General features: G+C 40.0%; 8 protein-coding genes across 8 annotated transcripts; 4 read left to right on the top strand and 4 right to left on the bottom strand.

The window, feature by feature from the left end:
• Positions 1 to 1,109: 1,109 nt before the first annotated feature.
• On the bottom strand, positions 1,110 to 1,488 carry EAF01_005333 (uncharacterized protein; the record flags this gene model as incomplete). The annotated part of the gene is made up of 3 exons (XM_038913588.1): positions 1,110 to 1,238; positions 1,265 to 1,398; positions 1,422 to 1,488. 3 exons carry the CDS (start codon positions 1,486 to 1,488, stop codon positions 1,110 to 1,112), a joined length of 330 nt encoding a protein of 109 aa, XP_038771674.1.
• Positions 1,489 to 3,858: 2,370 nt separating this feature from the next.
• On the bottom strand, positions 3,859 to 4,475 carry EAF01_005332 (uncharacterized protein; the record flags this gene model as incomplete). Its single annotated transcript, XM_038913587.1, is given in 2 exon segments — positions 3,859 to 4,259; positions 4,277 to 4,475. 2 exon segments carry the CDS (start codon positions 4,473 to 4,475, stop codon positions 3,859 to 3,861), a joined length of 600 nt encoding a protein of 199 aa, XP_038771673.1.
• Positions 4,476 to 5,818: 1,343 nt separating this feature from the next.
• EAF01_005331 (uncharacterized protein) lies at positions 5,819 to 9,206 on the bottom strand (the record flags this gene model as incomplete). Its single annotated transcript, XM_038913586.1, has 10 exons — positions 5,819 to 6,050; positions 6,136 to 6,338; positions 6,406 to 6,442; positions 6,496 to 6,619; positions 6,792 to 6,852; positions 6,925 to 7,036; positions 7,089 to 7,273; positions 7,323 to 7,508; positions 8,131 to 8,726; positions 8,792 to 9,206. 10 exons carry the CDS (start codon positions 9,204 to 9,206, stop codon positions 5,819 to 5,821), a joined length of 2,151 nt encoding a protein of 716 aa, XP_038771672.1.
• Positions 9,207 to 14,192: 4,986 nt separating this feature from the next.
• On the top strand, positions 14,193 to 15,318 carry EAF01_005330 (uncharacterized protein; the record flags this gene model as incomplete). The annotated part of the gene is made up of 2 exons (XM_038913585.1): positions 14,193 to 14,537; positions 14,599 to 15,318. The coding sequence occupies 2 exons, from the start codon at positions 14,193 to 14,195 to the stop codon at positions 15,316 to 15,318; spliced, it is 1,065 nt and encodes a 354-aa protein (XP_038771671.1).
• Positions 15,319 to 16,793: 1,475 nt separating this feature from the next.
• EAF01_005329 (uncharacterized protein) lies at positions 16,794 to 17,124 on the top strand (the record flags this gene model as incomplete). Its single annotated transcript, XM_038913584.1, has 3 exons — positions 16,794 to 16,808; positions 16,864 to 17,047; positions 17,108 to 17,124. The coding sequence occupies 3 exons, from the start codon at positions 16,794 to 16,796 to the stop codon at positions 17,122 to 17,124; spliced, it is 216 nt and encodes a 71-aa protein (XP_038771670.1).
• A 440-nt stretch (positions 17,125 to 17,564) lies between these two features.
• Positions 17,565 to 18,700, top strand: EAF01_005328 (uncharacterized protein). Its single transcript, XM_038913583.1, has 2 exons — positions 17,565 to 18,237; positions 18,310 to 18,700. The coding sequence occupies exons 1-2, from the start codon at positions 17,733 to 17,735 to the stop codon at positions 18,531 to 18,533; spliced, it is 729 nt and encodes a 242-aa protein (XP_038771669.1). The 5' UTR covers positions 17,565 to 17,732; the 3' UTR covers positions 18,534 to 18,700.
• Positions 18,701 to 19,887: 1,187 nt separating this feature from the next.
• Positions 19,888 to 20,907, top strand: EAF01_005327 (uncharacterized protein; the record flags this gene model as incomplete). The annotated part of the gene is made up of 2 exons (XM_038913582.1): positions 19,888 to 20,357; positions 20,448 to 20,907. The coding sequence occupies 2 exons, from the start codon at positions 19,888 to 19,890 to the stop codon at positions 20,905 to 20,907; spliced, it is 930 nt and encodes a 309-aa protein (XP_038771668.1).
• Positions 20,908 to 23,072: 2,165 nt separating this feature from the next.
• On the bottom strand, positions 23,073 to 24,396 carry EAF01_005326 (uncharacterized protein; the record flags this gene model as incomplete). The annotated part of the gene is made up of 4 exons (XM_038913581.1): positions 23,073 to 23,549; positions 23,774 to 24,038; positions 24,203 to 24,252; positions 24,304 to 24,396. The coding sequence occupies 4 exons, from the start codon at positions 24,394 to 24,396 to the stop codon at positions 23,073 to 23,075; spliced, it is 885 nt and encodes a 294-aa protein (XP_038771667.1).
• Between the last annotated feature and the right edge of the window lie 953 nt (positions 24,397 to 25,349).

Genomic DNA, 25,349 nt, shown 5'->3' with positions numbered 1-25,349 from the left:
TATTATTACATTTTTTGGTGCAATTTGAAACATCTTGTGATGCTCCAATGGAACAGATGTCCGAACTGTATGAGAAAGACGTTTGTTTCTCGAAACTCTACAAAGAAATTCCACTCCTACGTCTGCACGGTTCGGTGTTCAAGATCGCGGCAGCTCCTACATCTTGAGAATCATTCTCGACCCTCCTGAGCATAACAAGGAGCAAAATGACCCGGTGGATTTTCGGTATTAGGTACCATACCAGGCCTAGTTTTTGATCCTCGAAACGATCTTCTAGGCCTCTTGTACTCTGAGAAACACTAGATAGCGACTGTGCACCCGAAGACGAACGACGTATACGGATTGGAGAGACATTGCGCACGATCCCTAATCGTTAGTGGCTAATGAGTGAGCAATTCCTTGCAAGCCGTTGTGTAAAGTCCTGGTTCGTCTGGTTCTCCCCCTCATTGTGTACCACGCAGTCTACAGTTCTGGGCGCGGTTGAAGTGGTGACTGTTCTGTGACACACAAGATGGTTCTATGATCCTTATATCGAAATAGAAAAAGGAGAGGCTATACGTATACAAACTCTGCGATGCTATTTCTGTGCTTTTAACAAAGATACAATAGCTCTCCATGATCGAATTAAAGTGACTCCACGGCCCTATCAGTCGGTTGCCACCGACCAGCGCATACACTGTAGCCTCATACATAGCACACCCAAAGTGTAATCGTTCTTGGGAATGTTTTATAGTTTTCGATCCCTCATGTTCCAGTGGGCTTCGAACCAGTATAGTACACAAACGGCCAGAAAACATCCGAGCACAAACTTTAACGGTGTATCTATTTGACTTTAGAGCTAACAACGAAGCACACGTTTACCATCCTCCTTATATGGACTTCTGCCCTTTCGCGATGAACCTTCACGGTGTTTTCGGAGACGACTGTGTGGTTTGGCCAGTACGGGTTTCAGCTGCGCACAAACATTGCAATATCTCTCCGCGTTGTTAAAACCGGGCCGTGATTCATATTATTTGCTGGGAATCCATAGATCTGAGTTGAGAGAGACCGAAGAAAGTTTAAGTAGCAAGGTAGTGGACGATGTAGCACAGTAAAGTGATCGATCGTCATTATCTAGTTGTTCGCCAGAATGGAAAGAATGGAATGTCAGTGACCATTGGCGTTACGAGGCTTAGACTATTTACCGCTCTTGGAACTCGTGAAGCGCCACCTACGTAGTGGGTGTGTACGCGAGATATCTAAGTGCAAAATGCTTCTGACTTACCGTGACGATTGACGAATCGGATTGGGTCCGAAACAACCTGAAAAGAATGGCCACTTTTGAAGGGCCCGAGTCCTTGCAAGTTGCAATCGTGAAGATGCCGTAGAAGTATTCCAGATGGTTTTGTGTGCTCTGCTCTACACCGATGTGTGTAACGTACGTTGTACACTGATGGCCCTCGACGATGGATTTTGGTAAATGGCAATCATACTCCGTGCTGTGTTCATGTGGTAAATGTCGATCCCCAATATTACCAAACTCTAATACCGTTTGGTGATTAGAGAATCGGAATTTTCACGATTGACATCAAAAATACGGTCTCAAGTGGAGGAAATGATGAAAGAATTATCAATTTGAAGAGATTAGCTTAACAGCTATATTTCCGATTTCACGATTGACATAAAAAATGGCCTCAAGTGATTTCTATCGACTTGAAGAGATTGGAGAGTAGTTAATTAATACTATCATTATTAATTCTCAAAACATTTACGGTGATTTAACTCAAAAACTCGGTTATTTCTAAATAGGTATAATTAGTCAGCTTATTGACAGTAGATCATAAACTTATTAGATATACATATATATAATTATTCTATAAAATAATACTTATGATATGAATGAATTCAAGACTCTAAAATTTAAATCTCTACTTTATTCAAATTTTTACTATCTTTATACTGAATTTTTACTGAAATCAACTCGAATTAGATATAGAATATAAAATATTACAATTCGAATCCATAGAGTATTATTCAGATGTTATCTTAGTAAGAGATCAGGTACATTCAATATAATCCAAAAACTCAATATCAGAATTCCATCGTTTATTAAGATTTCATCAAAAGATCGTCATTTCAATCTTCACTGTTCAACATCTATCGCTACGGTGATTACATAACACGCATTGCCAGCCCGTTAGGCCTTCGATGTATCTATTCCGTAAGTGTGTGTCGACACGACACGATACCGAGTAGAAGAAAGAACATACGTGGAATGTACGCTTTGTGGTAGATTGCATCGCTGTAGAAATATGAGATTTTGGGTTACTCTACTTTCCTCCCTCGAGCTTTTCTCTCTATTGAATGGACTAAGAAACTGGAGTGAACGAGAAAAGCTGTGATCAAATCTTCATTCGATCATATCTCCCAATAGTGTGTTGTAATGTGAGCAGGGAATTCGAGCTAGGAGATCGACAGACCAGTGGCCTCGAAGTGAAGGTTATCCGAGAGATCGTTTGAATCATTAGTGAAGAATTTGAGACTTCAAACTTCGATTCATCTCCGTCCGATCAACGGAGCAAAGGAGACAACAGTTGGGTACTTGGTTCATCACAGCCAATCAAGCCAAGCAAGCCAATCAGGCACATTTACCCATGATAGCATCGATCGAGTCCCCGCTTGACATAATCATAACCATAATCATCGTTGTATGTTGTAAGTTCTAAAAGTTGTAGGGTGTAGGGTGTAGGGTGTAGGGTGTACGTTGTACGTTGTACGGTGTAGAGTGTAGGGTGTAGGGTGTAGGGTGTAGGGTATAGGGTATAGGATATAGGGTGTACGATGTACGGTGTAGGTTGTAGGTTGTAGGTTGTAGATTGTGTGGCGTGGGTATTTCCCGATACTTGCTCATTTCATACATTTGCTTAATTATGCCCTTAATTATCTAATTACAGCAAAAGCTGCCGCCAAGGCTGGATTTGTAAGCAGGACGGAGTACGAAGTAATGATTGTGATGATATCGGGAAAGGGGGGGAGCGGGGGGTTATCCATCTGGAATTCTCTCGTTCTTTTGCGCCCCCCTGCCCTGCTTCAATCTTTGAAGATTGTAAAGATTATGTGAAGATTGGAAGCTTGGAAGATTGAAGATTCTATTGCACCCAAATTAACTCGAATGTCCACTGTCCACCTATGGTACGTCCTGCCTCCTCCAAATTAGTGTAAAACGTCCCGCGCCAAGTCGAGTAAATTAACGCGCATTTCTCGTGATTCTATTGGCGTACATAAGGCAACGTATAACTCGGCGAAAAGGTCGGAAATTGACCGAAGTTCCATGGACTAGCAAAACCATGATCTACTTGAGCCTAATCAAGATACTCGTGCAAGCAAGGAAGATGTGTGTATTTAGTGCTAACTATCAAGCTAGATGCACATACCACGATGTCATTAGACGATAAGAGGATTAGCCCCCTTTTCTCTTAGTGGTGGAGTTGCACACCAGGTATTTTGAGGCCGCACGAGTATTGGTCTCACACCTCCTTTCAAGGCAGATCCTAGATTAGCGGGGGGTTGTCCACATTCATTTTGCACCAGATTTCAGTACCGACTTCGAACTCCAACTACCGTACAGTGGCCTGGATACCCCCACCAAAGTGTTGTGTAACATCCATCCTCCTACATGGGCAATGGGCGTGTCACTGCAGATGCTCACTTGCTTCAGCTTACCTACTACCTACTACCTACTACCTACTACCTACTATCTGCTACCTACTACCTACTACCTACATCGTACTTCACTTGGAGTGGCCCTTGTCGGGAACCGCCTCCATCAAATAAAAAAAAATCCTCCCAATTTCACTGGGTAGCAGGCGCTTTTCTGCCTCAGTCTTCCATCAAGCGCTGTACCCTGGTGCATTCCGATCTGAGAGTGCACAGCTGCCCAATGGTCGAAGTGGGCAAAGAGGAAAAAAAAAAGTGGCACGAGCAGTATGGGTCGACGATCATGCCCGCGAAGATCCCCGAATCTGTAGGCGAAACTTTCGGTTTCGCCGTTTCGAAAGCTTCCAATTTGTTATCTCGCCATGTTGGCTCTGGGGAAGGAAGATGCCGTGTCCACGTTGTGCAGTTACTGTACAATCTTAGCAATTTTTCCACATGATGCTCCCAAAATTGTCTCAAGGTAATACGGTGTTTGAACATAATGTCCGTGACCTTAAGTGGGCTCAAGATCATGATTGTACAGAATGATGAGGAGAGCGGTCTGTGGGTTGACTGAAAAGGTCCTAAAAGCGAATTATACCAGAACAGGATGCAACACGCCTCGTCCATCTTGCCTGTTCTGACCGTTTTGTTATGGACATTGGTGTAAGTAAAACAATGGACGAACATTGCACAATCATGCCATAGCCATTTTCTTCTTTCAATTCTACATTCTCGCAAACGTTGCGACAATCTGATCCTTTCCAAACACAATGGAATCCTTCGAGACTGCTGGTCATTTGGAATTATCGCATGTTTTTTTTCTTCTCTCGTCGCGCATGATGAAACCTCATCTGGAAATGCCGTGCAAGGGATATGATGTCCACCACGAGGCTGTTTCAATGTGGCAATGCCTGCTGTGTTTACATCAATCAAATTAGACATCGATCTTCAGCAAGTGATGAGAAACTAATCATGAGAGGATCTCATTCATGTCGGGGTCAAATACGAGATGATGGCCCCATGGATTACGACGATGTCGGCATTACAGATCCAATACCGGTGCAGGTGTTATAGAGGGGGGCGCGCTTTGTTTCGCCCCGGACATGTTGTAGATGAGACTCGGGAGAAAGAGAGCCGTTTTCTTACATGAGCGGGTTCTACGAGAATTCTACGCGCATCTAAAATCACTTACTATCATTCCTCAAAATATTAATATGATCATGTGAAGTTTGGATTGAGAATAGTTACACACAAATTCGACAGAGCCTTGTTAATTAAGCGAATCTAATGAATCAATTGTAATATATTTCTACTTCAAATCAGATAAAACTTTATCAAAAAAGCAATGATGACAATTTTGAAATTACTAATCTAATGACAAATCAATCCTTACATCGTGGAATCCAATTTTCGAGAAGTGATTTTGGGATGGAGCGATTGTAATGAGAATAAAAATAAATCTAATTATTTTCACGGTAAGTTTGTGTACATTCACTAGGATACGTTATTTTTATCAGAATACTTCCATTGGTTAGAGTTCTTCATGTTAAATTCTAGAAGCATTATTATTCGAATGGTAAAAATCAAAGCATAGGCACGTTCGCTTTTCGAATGCGAGATGCAACACTCAAGCCGTCAATCATCGTATGTTACACCAAGTAAGATAGGTGAATACCGCGATGTAATTAGCAACCACTCAATCCTACTTCCCTACTGTCTGGCAACTGTGCATCTACTTTCACTGATTTAACATGACACAATCTCGATTCCTCGTTTTCTAATCAAGCATTATACTGGTTGAAAATTTCTCCGCATTGCCTTTAAGTCAGGGGCCTGCCTTCATGTTAAAATCATCGTGGACAGTGCCCTGACGACACGTTTCATGGTACCCTGAACCCCAGCGAGTGTGGATGTCACTGTCCACAGATCTGCATATTGGACTGCGTGCTTATCATAGGGGAGTAACATCCATGAAGTGCCAATACCCAAGCGCACGTGGTACACCGCAGTCGGAACTAAGACCCTCAGCTCATAACGCCAGCGCAGGCTATAGGAAGGTATCCGCAGCTGTGAATACCACCTTAGGCTTGACTTCCGGCAAGGCCAATAGGAAAATCATCGCATCGGAAGATTGACTTGATTAAGGGTATTCGCTGTAATACCAGGGGCGCTTCGATCCATACACATTACCCGGGAAAACCATGGGTACGGGGATAGACCCATCAAAAACCTCCATAATCGGCATGCCCGATTTAGGGACAGCGGCCGGCGCATTCAGATCGGTGAGGGGGACGGAGAACAAAACACCGCATTCCCAATTGCTGCAATTCAACTTGGGCTCCTTTGTTACTCTGTCCTTTACCATGCGGCCCCTTTATTGGTTAGGTTAGCTATTTTCTGCCCGAGCAGCACACCGCGATGGATAGAAAAAGTATCGTGTGAAAACGGAAGACTTGCCATGCACTTTCCGAGAGATTTGCACTTCCAACGTACGCCCATGCGATGGGCTGTGGACTTTTTTGACTTTTCTGGGATCTTACAAATAACATTTTGTTGTGCATCAATAATCCCTCTCTGCGACTTTGACTATCGCGCATGAGGTCCCTTGGAAAAGCACTTGCATTGTACCATTTTGATCGAAAGCAAATCGTGCCAGCAGCCTGTTGATCGTTAAGTTAATGACCTTTTGGAGCTCTTATCCTGGTAAACATCATGGACTCTTCTTACATTTGTGCCACCCTTGCTTTCTTTGACTGTGTGTTCGCTGTAAATGGGAATTTAACAACCAATTCTGACGTGCAAGGTTGAATGACATACCTGGGAAAATACACGCGAAACCTGCGCCCAATTTCTTCTGAAAGCTGAGTCTCCATCACAGTCTCCATTTTGGACCTTGCGGGCTTCTCTGTTCTCCACTTGTATTCCTTGAACCCATTATCGCCTAGTACAAAAAATTTAGTCTTGTTTATCGGCAAGAAGCGACAAGAATGGGTGCTCGTATTGATGACCCACTTCATCCCAGCGGATGCTATTATCCGCGTGATAAGGCAGGTAATGAATTAAAGTCTGGGGAAAGTTCGGAAATGATCCAGATGTCAGAATAGCATGCTTACCCTGTGCTGCCAAATACATTGTTCGGAGAAATCGGTCATCAAGATTGCCCATGGACGCTGTCTGTTGATGTTAGTGTCCGACTCCGATAACAGCCTCATATTTTGTTGAACGAGTGAGAGGCTGTGAGCTTACTACGTATTCAATCTCCAAGGGGTGGTCTGTATGCAGACCAAGGCTCTTTACACAACTACCTAACCCTGGATAGCCGGTTCTTCGTAATTCCGTGCCAAAATGGGAACCTCCTCTGACTATGGTTAAATATAATCAATTGAAGGGGGATTATGGAAAGGACAAACATCGAATGTACGAATGCTAAATGTTTCGTACTAGAGAAGTCAAACCTTCTGAGGCTTTCAATCGTCCGAGGTGCTAGAGTCATCGCATGAAGAAAGTACAGTAAATCCTGTGCAAATGGTGTTAACTGGTCATCGGAAGCTCTCCCGCCATTGGGTAACCTTGGGAGATCAATCAAGAACACGACCTGGTCATCTTTTATCAGTTTAATCCCGATATCAAAGGTAGGCGCTCACATTTTCCAAAATACCACCACTCTCTCCCCAATCATATGGGGTCAAATTTGCCGAGGGTATGACTAGTCGTAAATGCGTAGGATGTGCCAGGATTTGAAGTTTTGAGTGCATGATGTTGACATTGCCTTCCATTGGAGGAAAGCAAAATCGATAAGTCTCCGGTGCCAATGACCTGAAGTTCATTTTCTATAAGATGTCAGCGAAAAGTTTCATTCGAGGTGCAGTGCAGTGCACGACTTTCATCCCAAAGTTCGATAGTAGAGAAACACAAGCCGGAACAGACACTGATGGTCTTGATACTGGATCGCAGTTTCCAAAAGTCTTTACTGCAGCTCAGATCTGAAAACTTTTGCTATTTGTAAATCCACGAACTTCATAAATTGATATCATAATCAAGCTTCAACTTCAAAGCTAATTCGATACGTAAAATCATTCCACCGTATCGAGCGAGTTCATTGTTCCATTGCAGTTGAGTCACTGAGATTGTTGAAACATACAGTCGGCTTTCAAGCTGTCGTCAAGAAGTCCAAATAAACATCTGATAAATCTCTTTAGGAGCCAGGTGATTTTGATCAGCCAGAGAAGTCGGAACCGGCCTCTTTTGATGCCCGGGAAACTCTCTTGCTTCTGTCTACTAAAGTAGCCTTTTTCATCCTCGGTTCGTTGTACAAAAAAGAACTATGGACCACTTGATCACATCGATGCTATTGTCCCGGAAAAGAAGACAAAGATGAGATAGATAGAATGAGAACTAGAACAGAGACTGTTTTTTCGGGTGAACCTGCAAGATAAAGGAAACCCTACTTACTTCGGCTTCGGTCTTTGCTTGCAAGACCCAGATGACTTTTGTAGAAGGTTGGATCTTCGATCTGATCCAATCAGAATCTATCTGAAAAGCACCCAAGATAGCATGTTCAAGGGTTGAGCTTTGAAGAACCTCTTCAATTTTGATGTCATCCTCCCGGGGGAACCCTTGCGCCCAAGTCTTTTTTACAACCCCGAGAGGAAATTGAATACCAGTACCTGATACGTCACCTTCTGAATTGCGACTTCTAGGTAGCTTTCCTGGGATGATGGAAGCTTCAATGTCAGTCTCGGAATTTAGCTCTATAAGACTGGATGGCTGATCGAGTGTGTTATCTAGTCCTTTGTCGGTGGAGTTTCGAGTTGTAGACGCCACCTCCCCATCTTTGACTGTCATTTGATGGGGTATAGGTTCTGAGCGAGAGACTTTTAGGTGGCGACGATCACTTAGTGAAGTTGTCGGCGACGATATTGAAGCCTTTCTTTTCTTGGAAATGGCATCTGGCTCTTTGCTTCTTTGTCTAATTCTTGCTAAACGTTCTTCCTCCATTTGTTTGCGAGTCAGACCATTGAAAAACGTGCTGCTTGGCTGGCTGGACACTACAAGTGGAGTCAGTATTAAAATCACTGGACGCGTCATTTTAGGATGTGAGATTGATACCCACTTTGAGAACTGGTACCGGGTTCGGCATCGGTGTATGTGTTGAGAACAGAATTAGTTTTTGGGAATTTGAAACGAGTTGCGACAGGCGCATCAAGGTCATCGCCATCATCATCTGAATTGGTGAGGTCGACAACCTTCTTCTGATTGATTGGGGCCGGCGATAAGGTTTCTCTCGAGGAGAGAGCAATAGCTTTCTCTAAGTCTTCGTCGCTTTGGAAGTCGAACATAGTTGGTGCGCTCTTTGAGAGAGCAATAGCTTTCTTCAAGTCTTCGTCATTTTCTGTGTCAGCCATGGCTGTTGTACTTGCAGTGAGATCGACAACATTCTTCTCACGGATGAGAACCGGCGATAAAGTTTCTCCCAAAGAGAGAGCAATAGCTTTCTTTAGGTCTTCGTCATTTTCTGAGTCGGACATGGTTGTTCTACTTTTAGACGTGGTTGCAGAGATCGGTTGTGAACGCGCACTGTCGGGAAACGGATTATGAAGTAAAAATATCTTTGTACGGATAGCTGCTTTACCTGCCATAGACAATAGTAGCGAGTTTGTCAGTATCAGAAAGCTTCCTGGTCGCTTATAGCAACGAGCAGATACACGAGGAAAGCGTGAATAGATCAGGCAACGAGGCATGAAAGATATAGTTTGAAAAGTGTGGCCATATAGAAGATTTCACTAATAATTATCTCATATTCCAAATGTCTAGACTCATGGTGACATCGACAAATACCTTCAGAGTTTTGATATAAAAGATACAGATTGTCGATAACCTTGACTGTTTTGGTTTCGTTGATTTTCTCAGCACAGAGGTAAGATGTAGAGAAGTTGAGAATTTAATAAGAAGTAGTCAAGTTTCATACTTATTGATATTCATCTGTGGATATCGTAAATTGAATAAAGAGTACTAGATACTCGGTGTCGTTTTAAATGAATGCCGATCTAGATTTAGCTAGTGTATATCGCACTGAAAACTATTAAAACTTATCTATTTCAAAATTCGATGTTAATTCAACTAAAAAGATTAAGATTATTAAACTTTTTTTTCATATAATTATTCAATTAAATTTTATAAATCCTTTTTTATTAAAAATAATAATAATTAAAGGTTTATCTTCTTAATAATCTTACTATTTATAGAAATCGAAGTATTATTTATATATAAAAAAGTTAATTTACTAAGTCTAAGACTTAATTCAAGTAATTTGATTGATTTAAACCCCTGTATATGATATTCTTAATATTGTAATATTATGAAATTATAGTGTTATAACTTAAAATCGATTTTTTCTAATATTAAATTATCTTATTGAAGTTGGTTTTAATTGAAAGAAAAAAGAAAAAAGAATAATTATATAGAATAAGCTAAAGGCTTTCAATTAATTTAATTTTTATAATGTTAGCTTTAATATTAGGGTTTATATAATGAATTGAAGTTAAATTCTTTTCAAGGCTTTAAAATTTATATAATTAATATGAAAGGGAATATATTGAATATAATAGAGTTTATACTTATAATATTGTTTTAGTATTTAAAGCTTTTATAGTATAATAATATAATTATTGATTTGAATAAAAAAGAAAATATAACTCATTATTATTATACAATAAAAAACGTAATTCAAAATAAAATTATTAAATTATTAAATTTAAGAAGAATGAAAAGAGTAAATATAATGATAATAATAAAAATAATATAATAGTAAATCGACTTCGCCTGTGAGCTTTTAATAAATTACTTTTTAAATTTTTATAACAATAAAAATTATTATATTATACTTTCTTAAAACGTAAGGAGTTCAGGGGCTCGCAGGCCCCTAGTATTTAACCCTCAATTATTTATATAAAAAAATGAAATAATTAAAGATATGAAAATTAGATTCGCTAATTTCTAGACTTTAATTTCATGAAATTAAAGTCTAAAATGATGCTTTTTAAAGTAGATTTTCATTCTTTTATTATTTCTTTAATATTACTTATAAAAATCTAGAATCTTAATATATAATACTTTAATAAATTCTTTTTCTATTTAAAACAAATTGAACAAAATAATCATACTCATTCTATCGATATTGAATTTCGAAAAAACTAAATAATTATAAATTTAGATAATATTTTCGTCTAAAATTAAGATCGACATTCATTTAAAATAATACTAGGTTTATCTCATCCTTAGATCCTTTAATGACTATAAAATTTTGACCTTAATTTCGAGATACAAGCCTTCTTAGGATTATCGAAGAATCTAAAATAATTTAATTCCGGTTTTAGTATGAAATATAATGTTTCAAGCTTTTTATAATTCTTTATTTAAGGAATATAAATTAATATAATTGTATTATTTTTACATAGATTAATTATATAAAGTTTAGTTTTCATATTTATTATATATATCTATTAGAGTTCTCTAGTAGGGAATATGTCGAATAAACTCTAAGTTACTTAAAAAAATAAAAATTTAATTAGCAAATATATTCTAATTTATTTAAGAATAATTATATATCCTAATCAATTCTAAGTAGTAGTAGTAAATTCTTAATCGATTTAGTCTATTTATAGCTAAGCTATACTAACATACGATGCGAATTCATAAGTATATATTAGACTATATATATTATAATCTTTTTCTATAATGTCAAAACTCTTTTTTATCCTTTAAATCTATAATATCTATATATAATATTCTAAAGTAATAATTTTCTTTTCAGTATATATCAAGCCTCTAAATCGCTCGATACGAACCTTAATTCCTTAAACTATAGATCCTCTAATAGTTCCTCTTTATTAGCCCGGGCTCCACCCGGTGTTACAACGGATTAGTAACAGGCTGTAGAATCACTGACTTATAGGCTATAATGGTATTATAGGCCTCAGTGATTCAGCTGCAATATACCGGGGGACATTAGGCATTCAAGGAGAGCCTCAGGTATATATGTAGTATTAGTTATAAAATACTCTAGAAATCTAGAACATAGTTCCCAGGATAGTAGGTTCTAGGAAAGACAGAATATAATAAGCAAGAAGGCTTCATTAGGATTAGTAATGTCCTAGGGGATTAGTTCTAGGATAAAAGGACAAGCTAGGACAATAGGAATCATAGGACAAGTGTTATATGATCAAAAGCTGATCAACTTATTGATCGACTTCAGTACGAAGGTTTATATAGGGAATGAGTTTCATTATAATGTAGAGCTTTATGCTCAAAAATAATTATTAGTTTTATTATTATAATTACAAGAATTATAATTAGTTATAACCTTATTGAATTCCTATTTGAAGTTTAGTTTAAACTACTTCGAGAGATTTTTAGACACTTTTACGTGATTTTAGAGGTAGTTTCTATAATACCCGGCTTAATAAAGGTATCCTCGTAATAATAATATTATTATAACTTTGTTTAATTATATATATAATATACTACTTTAAAAGTTAAGAAATACTATGTTATTAGATCAAATATTTAATCTTTTCAAAATCAATTACTATAATTGTTTTAAATAAATCTATTAATACTTAAAAAATCTTCTAATCAATAATATTTTTAAAATAATAAATGAATTATTCATTTTGAAAAGATTAAATACTCCTAGTCTTTAATTTCTATTTTTATTTTGAAACTTGATATCTTAGATTTAAAATATTAAATTCGAATTAAATAGTAATTCGATTTCTATTAATATTAAAATTCTAATGCTAATAATATAATTAAAATAAAAACTTATAAGTTAATTAATTCGATAAAATGATTTAATTAATATTAGTTTGATTATTAGTAAAAAATATTTTGAAATAATTAGGAATATGTTACGGGAGCTACCTCTAGGGTTATGTGGAAGTGTTTAGAGATCTTTTGAGGTGGTTTAGATTAGATTTTAAATAGGAATTCAATAAGGTTATAATTGGTTACAATTTTTATAACTATAATAATGAAATTAATAATTGTTCTTGAGCATGAAGCTCTATATTATAATGAAACCCATTCCCTTATATAGACCTTCATTCTCTGTTATCCCACTGCTTTCTACTGTGTCCCATTAGACCTTACTCAATGAGACTCAGTGGGACACCTTGGTCAGGTGATATTTAGTTAATCTAGTCATGTAACGACATCGGTCGTAACAGAATAATTCAAATGATTTAAATTAGAATCTTTCTAATTGAATTATATAATAATCACAAATCGAATCAATTTAAAGCTAATTTATATAATAATATCAATTAAGCTTTTTTGAATAATATATTTATTTTTTAATAAACTAAATTAAATGAATGAAATATATTATTGAAATACTATTATCAAATAGATTTAATTCTTTAGCAAAAATATAATTGAAAGTTTTCAAAAAAAAAAAAAATTCTTTTATTTTTATTTTTTATTTTTTTAATATTTGATTAATTCGAATTACTAATAAGCATAACACTAAAAAAATGATATTATTTAGAACTCAATATATATTTATTAATTAGAAACGTTTTATTAATAAATAGAAGTATGAATATCAAGATAATACTAAGTATATTATTAAAGTAGCTAGTGGTTCGTTAGCTGATTAAGTTTTTACATGGACTCAAACGAATCACTAGATTATTAGTCTCTCCGACTGACTGCTCCCACGAGAAACCCCCGTCGGGATTTGATCTCTCAAATCAATTGTATGACAAAACAGCAACAAATGAAACATATAAACTGGAAAAGGTCAAAATCATCATTGGCTGTTTTTATTGGACAGAACATCGAACGATACGGCACTATGGTGTTCATCCAATGTCAAGATTATAATCGTGTCGGCTCAAACATTCAACATCTAATAGCCCTACTCAGCCTTGTTCAATTAATTAAAGTTCGATCAACATGCACCTCTTTCAAACACTTTAATAGACTTTCGATACCTAGCTAGTAACCTCAAAAGCTCCTAAAGAGGCAAGTGTGGCTAGGTAGGGAGTCTCGCAGGTCAGGAAAACAGGAACAACGAAAATCTACACTCATTTCAAAACTCGATATCAATTCAGATAATCATTATTGCTGCTTGAAATCTGATCAAGGATGCTTATAAGCGTCGAATCTATAAATATTATATATATCATCTTTATTTTGAACAGAACTTGATATTATTATGAAGTATCAAGACATACCAAAATATATCAAAATGCATCAAAACACAAGTGTTATCGATGGATAGTTCTCTCTGGTGGATTTGGTGTGCTGAGTTTTCCGTCCTCCCGGAGATAGTATCTCGGGCCTGTGGATTGAATGCGGATCATCGTGCGGAGATAAGAATTTCAGCGAGGTTAGATAAGACATTTATTAGAGAAGACATTTATCTCGATCCAGAAGTATTGCAATGGTAGCTGTTTTATGACCTGGGCCTTGATTTTTCTTCTCTTTGGAACAGGTGTTAACACGTCTTTATGTCATTACGTTTGTTTGGTAGGCCGGTTTGGCGTACTTCGTCTCTGCGTTATACTTTGCCCAATTCTCGGCATATTTCTCAAACTCACAAACCTCCGCCATTCCCTATCATACCAAAATGCCCCTCACCAACATGTTCTTGCGCAGAAAGCCCGGAGATGCCAGAGGGCTTCGAGATAGACCATTCGAAGCCACTCCATGGAACAATGGCCGCATATGCTGAACAAGTTCTGATATGCACGGGGAAGCCAGATTGGCCTTCTCGTATCGAGGAAGAAGATTCTGGGGATAATCTCGCTGCGGACATTAAGGAGTTGATGGGCCGTGGCGGAATGTATAGTGATGTATGATCAACAACAACCCACCTTTCTTCAGTTGAACCGCTGTTAACAGTGTTCTATATAGCCTTACAATAACGTTTCTATTACAAATTCATCCTTTCCTTCTACCGTTGCCTCACATCGACCCGAAATTATAACGAATTCTGCCTATATAGTTCCATCTTTCAAATATATACCATTTCTCCCACGAGTATCGTTCGATTCTGTACAAGCTCTGGTAAAAGGGTACTTACTCCCTACGAAATTACACCCCGCACACGATAATCTATCTCCGATACATAAAGACCGCTTGCTGCGAAGTAAAAAACAGGCAGATTTCCTACCCGCCGTGAAAGACGTGAGAGATATATTGGTATTGATCTGCGGACACGGAGGACGAGATGTGAGATGTGGTATCATAGCTCCAATCTTGCAAGCTGAATTTGAAAGAGCCCTATCCGCGAAAGAAGTACAGGTCTTGCATGGTGCGGTGGAAATAGGTGACGGAAGCTCTACAGAACGATTAGAAGGACCAATTAAACCCACTGGAAAGACTGCAAGAATTGGGTTAATAAGTCATATTGGAGGACATAAATTTGCTGGCAACGTTATATTATATATTCCACCTCATACGAAGGCGAAAGGTGGTGAAGCTCATCCATTAGCCGGGTGTGGGATCTGGTATGGAAGAGTAGAACCAAAACACGTGGAAGGGATTGTGCAGGCGACATTATTAGAAGGAAAGGTCGTAGAAGAGTTATATCGTGGTGGTATCAAACAAGGTGGTGAAATTTTGAGGATATAAACTTCTCTATCTTCCAATAGGAACCAGTGAACTTGTTAACGGAGTGGCAAAGCATCGACACAAACATAGGTGAGGATCGACAACGAACTGTAGCAAGAAGAATGAGACACAGGAAATACCTTCATGACAGGTGAAAAGTTCTAAGATAAAATTAAATCACGCAAATTGCAACGGAGACATGTGAGATCTCACCCCAGGGAGGCAACTCAGGGAGGCAAAGTGTCCACATTCTGATCATTTACCAATTTGATACAACGTACGAAAATCAGTCCTGCATTGACTGTACGATCAAAGATTCAAAGGTAATCGACACATATTGTTAGTAGCATAGTGCTACACATAGGTACTTTGCGAGTCAGAGCTGAAAGTTCTCAAGGCCGAGGCTAGCTCCAAAGCGATGCGTAGGTACTGGTATGCATTCAGTAATCACATGATAAAGTCAGTACGCAATGTATGCAGGTAAGAAGAATTCTTGGAAAATTGCGATCGAGATTGATCATCGAGAACAAGCATCGGTATCGGGGGTCTTGGAACATATGGAAAAGGGGCAGTATGGAATTTCCAATTTCCATTCCACCATTTTATTGATTTTGGTGAACACGAGATCAAGCAAAAGTGGAGTAAGCTTCAACATAGAGCGGTCCAGAAACCACTTCTCGACTCTCGAGCCACTTATTAGCATGAGTTCCCGAGGTCCCTTTTCAAAAAGCAAGTATTTGGTGCTTCATATGCACATCAAATTCTAGAATCAGTCTTCGTATCGTCGTATGAAGACTGCTATGAAGACTGCTATGAATCTATGATACAGCCTATGAACCTATTAGCCACTCATGGCGGGGGATCGCCCCTCCGACCCGAAGGTATCCGCACCGCATGGCCCATCCCTTTCAACTTGGTCAGTCAATTTTGGGGTGGAAAAAGTTGGTCAAGCCACAGAGGGTCACCAATCACAAGTCATTATAGTCACACTTGTATCATTTATAGCTTCCAAGGTTAGCTTCATAGAGATCCGGAATGGCTTGACCATTACCTACTTTAATTGATATAGGCAACGTCTCCGAGCTACGTACTATGTCATGAGGCTTGTGTTTTACAGATCTTGATTGGCTTACAGCTATGTGAGCTCCTACGTCATTGTAAACAATGGAAGCTCGGTTGCTGTAGCAGATGGAGCATGAGCTCTTTCTTCCTAGTACCTACAGTCAGAAGGTGAATCAACCTCCCTTTGTCTGCTAGCTGGAAACAACTGTCAACCAAGCAGATTCTAACTATGACGTACTAGAGCTATCCAGGTAAGGAGTGAATTTGGTCTTAGCTTCCTTTTGGAGAAAGGGACCAGCATATAAACCTCATCTTCTCCCCAACTTTTCAATTGCTTCTCCATCAACATTACATCTCTCAACTCTACACTACAACTTCAACAACACAAACAACTTCAAACCAAACCTTAAATCAACTCTTCAAACCCTTTCAAAATGGAGACTGTTAAGGTAAGTCTCTCTTGTCTACGACACAACATATGCCTACAATCTAACCCACCCTAAGAATACCGCAAATTATATTGCAGAGACCGTTCAAGGTGCCACTGCCACCACCTCCAAGGAGGCCAACAAGCAAGTCGCCAAGGACAGCGATGCCAGCCTCGGCACCCGCGCCAGCGCCGGTATCGATGCTGTTAAGGACAAGGCCGACGAGTCTGGACACAACACCAAGGCTGACGTCCACAAGGGTACGTTCTAGCCTTCCTGGCCTTTGCATCTTGAAGATCATATACTAACGGTTCCCACAGAGGCTGCCAAGCACTAAACTCCTCACCTCGATGGATTTCGCTCTCTGCATTCTATCATAATGACTTTGGCGTATGGGATGGATGGGAGGATTCCTGGGGAGGTGATGAGCCTGAAACTCATGTATTAGTGGTCTCAATACCCTCATAATAACGATGCTTTTATGATACTCAAACCAATCTGTCTTCTACCTTACCTTTGTGATGTGAATTTTAACTGGGCCATTGTCAGTCGGTTCAAATAAAGATGTCGACCACATTTCAGCCAACTACGCAGCTATTGTTCTGGCTAGAAGACCAAAAAAGTTGGTCACTACAGATTTTAACCTACCTCTTGGCTTCTCCACGCGATCGTTGAGGGAGGGTTTTGATGACGTCACATCATGGGAAGCTTCCGCTCCGACCATGTTTACGGATTAAAGTGCACCGCGTTCCGTAAAGTCGTGAAAATTGCCAAAGCTTCACCTTTAACTGGAGCATTCATTCGAACGTGTAGACCGACAGGGGGATCGAGTTGTCCATTGACTTCAATTGTCTTTACCTCTCATTTACAGGAACTCTCCAAATCTTGGCAGATCAGTGAGTTGAACTTGAGTCAATTAACTTTTGCACGCCTTCTACATCTACCATGTCTTCCATAATGGAGCACATCGATCAAACCACCATCCTCTCTCTCCTCGGCGTCGTCGCAATTCTCGTATCCTCCTACATTCTCTCCATCCGCGTTCTTGCACCCACTACCCCTTCCTCCCTTCGCATCCTCTTCATCTGGCACTTCTTTGATTTCCTCATCCACACTATCTTCGAAGGCTCCTTCCTCTACAACTGCTTTTTCTCTCGCATCCCCTTCGATTCATCAATTGCCCATCCAGTCGCTATCTCTAATTTCTTGGGCACAAGCGAATATGTATATGGAGCACAATATGCAGATAATTGGGCGAGTAAATTGTGGATGGTTTATGCGCAAGCAGATCGAAGATGGGCGGGTGCAGATTTGACAGTGGTTAGTTTGGAGTTGTTGACTGTGCTTGGGGCTGGACCTTTGGCACTTTGGATTTGTTGGGGGATTGTGAGGAAGGATTGGAGAGTCAACTTTTGGATGGTGGTGCTTGCTACGGGGGAATTGTATGGTGGTATGCTTATGGGATTCTTCTGTCTGTCAAATGATAAAAAAAGTATTTGCTAACTTTGTACGCGAATAATAGGTTTCATGACATTTGCACCAGAATGGTTAATCGGCTGTAAGAATTTGGATACGAGTAATTTTATGTTCAAATGGGTGTACTTGGTATTCTTCAACATGTTGTGGGTTTTCTTACCAATATATGCAATGTATGTGGCATTCTGTGATATTGGTAATGCGATGCAGTTGAGGAATAGCGTTATCAGTGCAAAGGTAGAGATGATGAAGCGAGAGAAGAAGAAGTGAGGTTAAAGGGAGTGAGTAATATGGGGAGACATCTTGGGCTTGTTAGGATACCTGGGTTTGGGAGTCGTTTAAGTTATATCATACCTCTTAAGACTATATGTTGTATCTACATCTGTTGTATCTACATATATTGTATCTACATATATTGTATCTACATATATTGATCTACATATATTGTATCTACAAGAACAATATAACATTCATCTCAATAGCGGTACCTAGCATCTAGTGAGCAGTTTGGAACGTTCTATAGAGGGTATATGTTTCAACGTAACGACATTATGGAAACCAGATTTTACGGCTAATACTTAAACGAACCAAAATACAACCATGCAGCAATCAGGGCTCAACTCGTTATATTTCATAGTTTGCACCTGAGTATGCAACTTCTATATGATTCTATGAGTGATGTACAAGTGTACGGAATGTAGGTATTGTTGAGTTCAACTGTAGATGCCAATGTAAGTGCTCAGAAGGGGTTTGGTTGACCCTGCGCTACCTATTTCCACGTCTTTTTGGGTTTGAATTCCCTCGGCCCATAAACATGCCGGTATGAAAGGCTACTGTCAATACCTAGGTACAGGTCATCGGCGATCAGGTCTCATTTAGAGATTGGAAGGTGCTGAGAGAACTCCTCCCATAGTGGCTGTGCTAGTATTTCACGTGATCAATTGATAAAGAACCTCCAGCTCTAGCTCTAGCTCTAGCTCTAGCTCCAGCTGTTTTCGAACATTGTGGCTTATCAGCTTCGTTTTTCCTCTCCGCCACTGACGAATCAGCAATCATGGTTGCAACCTCGATCCCTTGATCCCTTGATCTCGGCCGTTATCGTTTTGGCGGCAACTGAGAACAGCCACCAAAGTTACTCCAAACCTGCTTCGAAGAGAAGAGTGAAGACTCAAATAAACAAAGGAGGGCCGAGCGAAAACAACCAAAAACAGTAAAACAGTAAAACAGTAAAACAAAGAAAACTTATACGAAGAACTAGGCTTACTTAATGAAGGTTACCCCACCCACACCCCCTCATCTACTTGTTTATTATCATCATTGTTGGTTCCCCGCTGACGAATGGTTCGATTTATAGTTTATAGTTTATATCTTATAGTTTATAATCCAACCCCGGCTCCATTTGACGACATCATCTGCAGATCTTCATATACTTCATATACTTCATATACTTCATTCTTCTCTAAACTCCCATATTTCATTCTTTATTGTCCACAATTTCGACTTTGGATCGGATCTGATATTGTCCCCATCGACACCTACATATACCTACATATACCCACATATACCCACATATACCCACATATACCCAAAATAGTAACACAAACCTTCATATATTTATTTCATCATGAGAGGTGGCGGCGTAGCACTCAAAGCCCTTCAATGGTTCCTTCGCGGCGTGGAATTCTGCTGTTCGGTTATCATTCTTGGAATCTTTGCCTATTTCCTCGCCAAACTCTCCACCAATAATCTTCCGATCGCTACGTACATCAAAGCCGTCGAGGGTATTTCGGGTTCGGGTGCACTCTATACAGTTCTGGGACTCAGTCTTCTCTGTTGTGTCGCCGGTTTGATGTTCTTTTCCATCATCGCTATTATCCTCGATTTCTGCTTTACCGGCGCATTCATCTATGTAGCTTATGCCACTAGGCATGGTAGATCATGTTCCGGATATGTGAATACACCTTTGGGCAATGGAATCGCGGCCACGAATCAAAGACTTTCTGGAGTGGGAGCCTCGAGAGACACAACTCTACCCAGTTTGTCCGACAGCTGTAGATTGAACACAGCTTGTTTTGCTGTCTCGATTGTCGCTGCGTAAGTGTACCTTCTATTTTTATCCTTTCATTTTATGTGCAAAGAAGCAGTCAAGGAAACACGAGACATCACATTTAACATTAAAATTAGTGTTTTCTTCTTCATCTCACTCTTTGTCGAATTGGCCCTCATCAAGCACCACAAAAAAGAAAAGGCATTCGGTCCATCTCCCAGCAATGGCTATACAGCGGGTAGAACCCGTGGTAGATTCTGGCCAAAACGTCAACGAGTTCACGATGGTGAATACATGGCTGGAGGAGTTGTCTCGGAAAAGCCTGACGCATTACCCATCCACTCTACTCCTAATGATGTGAGAACCTCAAATGCTACAGATGCAACCATGGTGGCACGAACTCACGAAGGATATGGTTCACAAACTGGATATGGACATGCTCCTGTATCCCCAGTCGTTGGTACTCATGGTCATCAGGTTAATGGTGTGGACTATGGTACAGGCCCGGCCATGTATGCACCACCTCATGCAACAGAAATGCCAGCTGAGGGATACAGAGGAAGTCATCAATATCAAAATCCCAATGGTACTTTCTAGGTACTGTCGGAGCGATATTTAGATATATGAGATGGGGTGGGATGGAAAAATGATGCAGGCAAGGACCTGCACAACTCATTGCAATTTGGCCGATTATGTCTCCAAAACTGACAAAACTGTATATATGTTTGTAACGATACCACGATATTTTAATGCGTAATAATAAAATTTCTCATCAACAACATTGGTTTCCAATTTTCGTAATTGCAAGTGATCGCTCTCCTTTGCTCCTCGCTTGTGTTTTATCGTGCCGTATCTAGATACATGTCTCCACAAGATTCCAGATGAGTACTTCGAATATCCATACACCAACATTTTGAATCCGATCCTCAATGTCCTCTCCTTACAAATAGGCCTCTTGACCAATTCGCTTCTTCCATATGTTCGATATCTCATCTACATATTTATTCTGTTCCTTTACACCCATAGGTACCTACACTATTTACCATATCTGAAGTGTGTAATCCATCCAAAACATCCGGGATATCGAGAAAGATGATCGTATCCGAGTTGTCTAGATGATTTGTTTTCGAATATTTGTACGAGTTGGTTATTTCTATTGTTCTTGTTTGATATTGCAAGGTGAAACCTCAAAGTGCTATGGTGTATGATTCTTGAATATCTGGTTGTTTGGCATGTTTCCGACATCTCTGTGTCTATAAACAGCTACAGCCCATTACACGCCCGACCCATCGAGACCGACCATAAACAAATACAGCCCATTACACACCACTCCACTACGATATGAAATGTAAAACAAACATCCTAGCGACAGTGTCGCCCAAAATCCAACCTCAACCAAAGAACCCGACTTCTTTATGCCCACAAGGCCTCTCTGGTGACAGCCGCACTTGCGGTATTCACAACGAGACCATGTTGAATGACCTTGTTGGGTATATCTATATTGAGACGGGGTAAATGGAATGGGTGAAAAATAGAAAAGTCCATGTTATATGTGAAGTTTGTCCATATATCCGTCCCAATCAAAGCGGGATTTCCATCTCGCGAGAAATCTTTCCTGTATTCCCCCCCCGGAATCGAATGATACACTCTCCACTCTTCACTTTTCACATTGAACAATCTCAACACCCCCCCTCCCCCCGCCCTCTTCAAAAAATGACCAAAAACTCTCTACTCCCCAAACAACCATACATTTCTGCAAGAAAAATGCTCCCATCCGTACTAGCAGAAGTACTCAAACAGAGAACTCACGATTTCGCAAGAACAATCACCTCGAAAGGAAAATCAAAGCATCTAGATGAAGATGCACATCCGATGAATGGGGTTATCAATAGGAGGGTTGAGAGAGATGTAACAGATATCGATCATCATGGTTGTCGAGAAGTGGTGATGATGTTGTGGGTTTTTGTTGGTGTGAAATTTTGAGGACTAGGAGAGTTGAATGGGCAATGAGTGATGGGTAATGGAGGGAGCGGATGGAGTGATGAGAGGGGGAGAGGAATGAATGATATTCATACAATGCGACGATTCAGCATATAATTATAGTAACATGGTAATATAGAATACATTTATCCATTGTTTCTTCGCTCTTCAGAAACCACCTAAAACTCTAGACTAGTGTTTCTTGAAAAGAAAAGAAAAACACTTAAAAAAAACTGCACCATTATCGTCCATGGACAAAACACTCGAAGCGCAAATGACAATTGTTGGTTCCGTGGGCTAGGCTTCCTATCAACTAAACCAGACCTTTTGAGGCCATCCCATATCACTCAGCCCGATGATCCTATTAATGAATAAGCGAGGCCAACTTAAAGTACCTACCTAGACCAAGTTGGAAGCTTTACATCTCTCGGGTAGAGTGAATAACGGGGGCGAAGACGGAAGTGAAAATAAAGTTTTTAACAATCACAGACTTGAGAACATGATTCGACTTTAGCACATTCATTCAGAAAACAAAAAAAAGCAATATTTTGAACACGCACGGCTAATGATATTATAGTAACAGAAAAGATTTCAAGGTAAATGTTTTAGATATGTATAACTAAAATTATGTACAAGAAAGAACTTCGAATATGTACAGCGAGAAGTTCCAACAATATTATGTACATGATGAGTGGTACATTCAAGAATGAGCCCGTTTCAAAAGGTGAAAGAGGGCGAAAGTCATGAGCTCTACGAACAAATGAGTTCAAGAGTCTTCCTCTTTAGAGCTTGCCAACACCGGCATGGGCCACAACGTAAGCGGGGACCGAAGAAGCAGCAATCGCAGCAGGAACATAGCCACTTTCCTTGGCCTTGATGGTGGCCAAGAAGGCGGTGGTACCGTAACCTGGAAGAGTTCCCGAGCTTGAAACTGCATTTGTGACACAAGCACGGCCGAGGTATGCGGTACAAGATGATTCGGTTCTAGAAACGGTGGTGAAGATGGAACCTCTAGCTGAGGAAGAAGCAGCTGTGATAGGAGTTGTGACAGATTGGAAGTAGTTGCCCTCCAACAAGACTGCAGCGCCGACACCAATGTCGAAATCATCTCCTGCGATATTGTAGAAGTAGTTGTTGACGGCGTGCATGGTGATAGCATCGCCGGAGCTTCCACCGACCTTGGGGGCTCTGCCAGAGCAGTGGTGAATGTAGTTGTTTACGAGAGTAACGTAGTCTGCGGCACCATAGAAGAGCATTGTCTAGTAATGCTGGCCGTTGCAAGTGGCGGACCAGGAAGTTTGACCATCGAATTCATTGTTGGAGATCGTGAGTCTGCCGGCGGCGTTGTATCCAGTGACAAGCATTTGTCTACCGATGAGAGAGAATTTACAATGATCGATCCAGATCAAGTCTGTGCCAACCTAGAGATGATAGTTAGCATGCAGGCCTTTTGATCACTTTTACCTCAAGATACAAAGCTTACCAACGTGATAGCATCACCACCCCAAATCAATGAAGGGTTAAGGTTGGTGATATGAACATTTTGAATAATGATATTGGAAACACCAGAGAGATAGAGTCCTCGACCAATGATAACACCCGCGCTGCCTACACCAACAATACTCTTGTTGCTCTTGACCTGAATTGGGGTGGTACCAGCATTATCGTATTTGACCGTAGTTGCGGGAGCAGATCCACACCATCCATTCGCATTGATGGCATTTTGTCCACTAGATCCGCAGGTGTTGCTAGTTGGTACACAACCAGTTGCAGTGGTAGTTCCCAAAGTACCGCGGAAATCAAATGTCTTGGTGATAAGGATGACTCGTGGCGATGAGTCTGTAAGTTAAGAGACCAATCTAAACAAGTATATCAGTTGAGGCTCCTATGTCAATTATACACTTTGACTCACTCGGCAGTTGTAGTAGGTGTGACGGGGCTAGCACTTCCACCACCAGTTACCTAAACGAAGTCAGTATGCAAGAAAGGAGCAGTAAACCAATGAATACTAACTCCGTGAGCAGCACCTGAAGCTGATCCAGTAACACCTGCACTATGAGCGAAAGGCAGCAGTGCGGCTGTAAACCAAAACAAGAGAGAATGCATGATTGTGCTCGGTGTGATATTATTGAATGTTGACTTCACAATCTAGGAATTGGTTGCAATGTTGTGTAGTTAGATTTCGTTATTCGGAGGGGCATCTCTTTATATATTGTTGATCCTTCTGCCCCGCATCAACAGATGAGACGGAGGTCTCTCCCGATCCAGCATATTGTAACACCGAGAAACTCACGATGCCTGGTGGATAATTTTTACCATTAATCTTCCTTATTGAAATGCAGGACCATCTGTATGCCGGATGTTAATGAATTAGGAATCCAACAGTCAGGGCCCAGTAAGCCTAGGTATACCTCAGCGGTGCTCAGCATCCTGATGGCCACTGTAAATATTGGCATTTAACTAATCGCCGGTGGTTTCTGGAGCGTATAAAGAGTACAATGTCATCGGAGTCTTATGCCTGCGTGCTATAAGCGCCAACTACACCGGATCAAACCCCCAATCTAGAGTGCCAAGGTGATACCAAGATATGGGTTCAGCACTATGTGGTAGCGGGAAAATCTCTTGTATGATGGAAAAATCCAAATTTCCGCCGAGATCCGTGGGAGGAATTATCTATAGACTAGATGGAGGACAAAAGCTTGCGCACCAATGATATAGGCATTGCTGTTGAAGATAGAGGGCCTGAGTACGTGTATTATTTTCGGCCAATTGCCTAAATTGAATTTCAACACGTCGACTTGATGCCTGAAGATCACTTGACCTCTTTTGTAGGAAAATGGAAATGTGATTGTATATCACTTTCCTCTTTAGAACAGAATGAATCCGTATTACCGTCCTGATAAGAACAACATGAGTACAGAAAATCTAGAAGAGCCAAATTGGTAAACAAGAGTACTAGAATAGTCGGCGCAGGCTTCATAAAAAAGATTAACATATGGGCCATAAACCATTGAAACTGTAGTAATTTTCGACAGTAAATTATTTGTCGTGTATGTTCC

The sequence above is a fragment of the Botrytis porri genome, assembly GCF_014898465.1.
Source record: "Botrytis porri strain MUCL 3234 chromosome Unknown BPOR_006, whole genome shotgun sequence".
Lineage (NCBI taxonomy): Eukaryota > Fungi > Ascomycota > Leotiomycetes > Helotiales > Sclerotiniaceae > Botrytis > Botrytis porri.
Note: the sequence above shows the minus strand (reverse complement) of the source record. Positions and strands in the feature narration are given on the sequence as shown.

Coding starts and splice junctions, on each gene's coding strand:
- EAF01_005328 (XM_038913583.1), top strand. CDS start 17,733: ATGTCTTCCATAATGGAGCACATCGATCAAACCACCATCCTCTCTCTC. Junction 18,238..18,309: donor TACGGGGGAATTGTATGGTG/GTATGCTTATGG, acceptor CGCGAATAATAG/GTTTCATGACATTTGCACCA.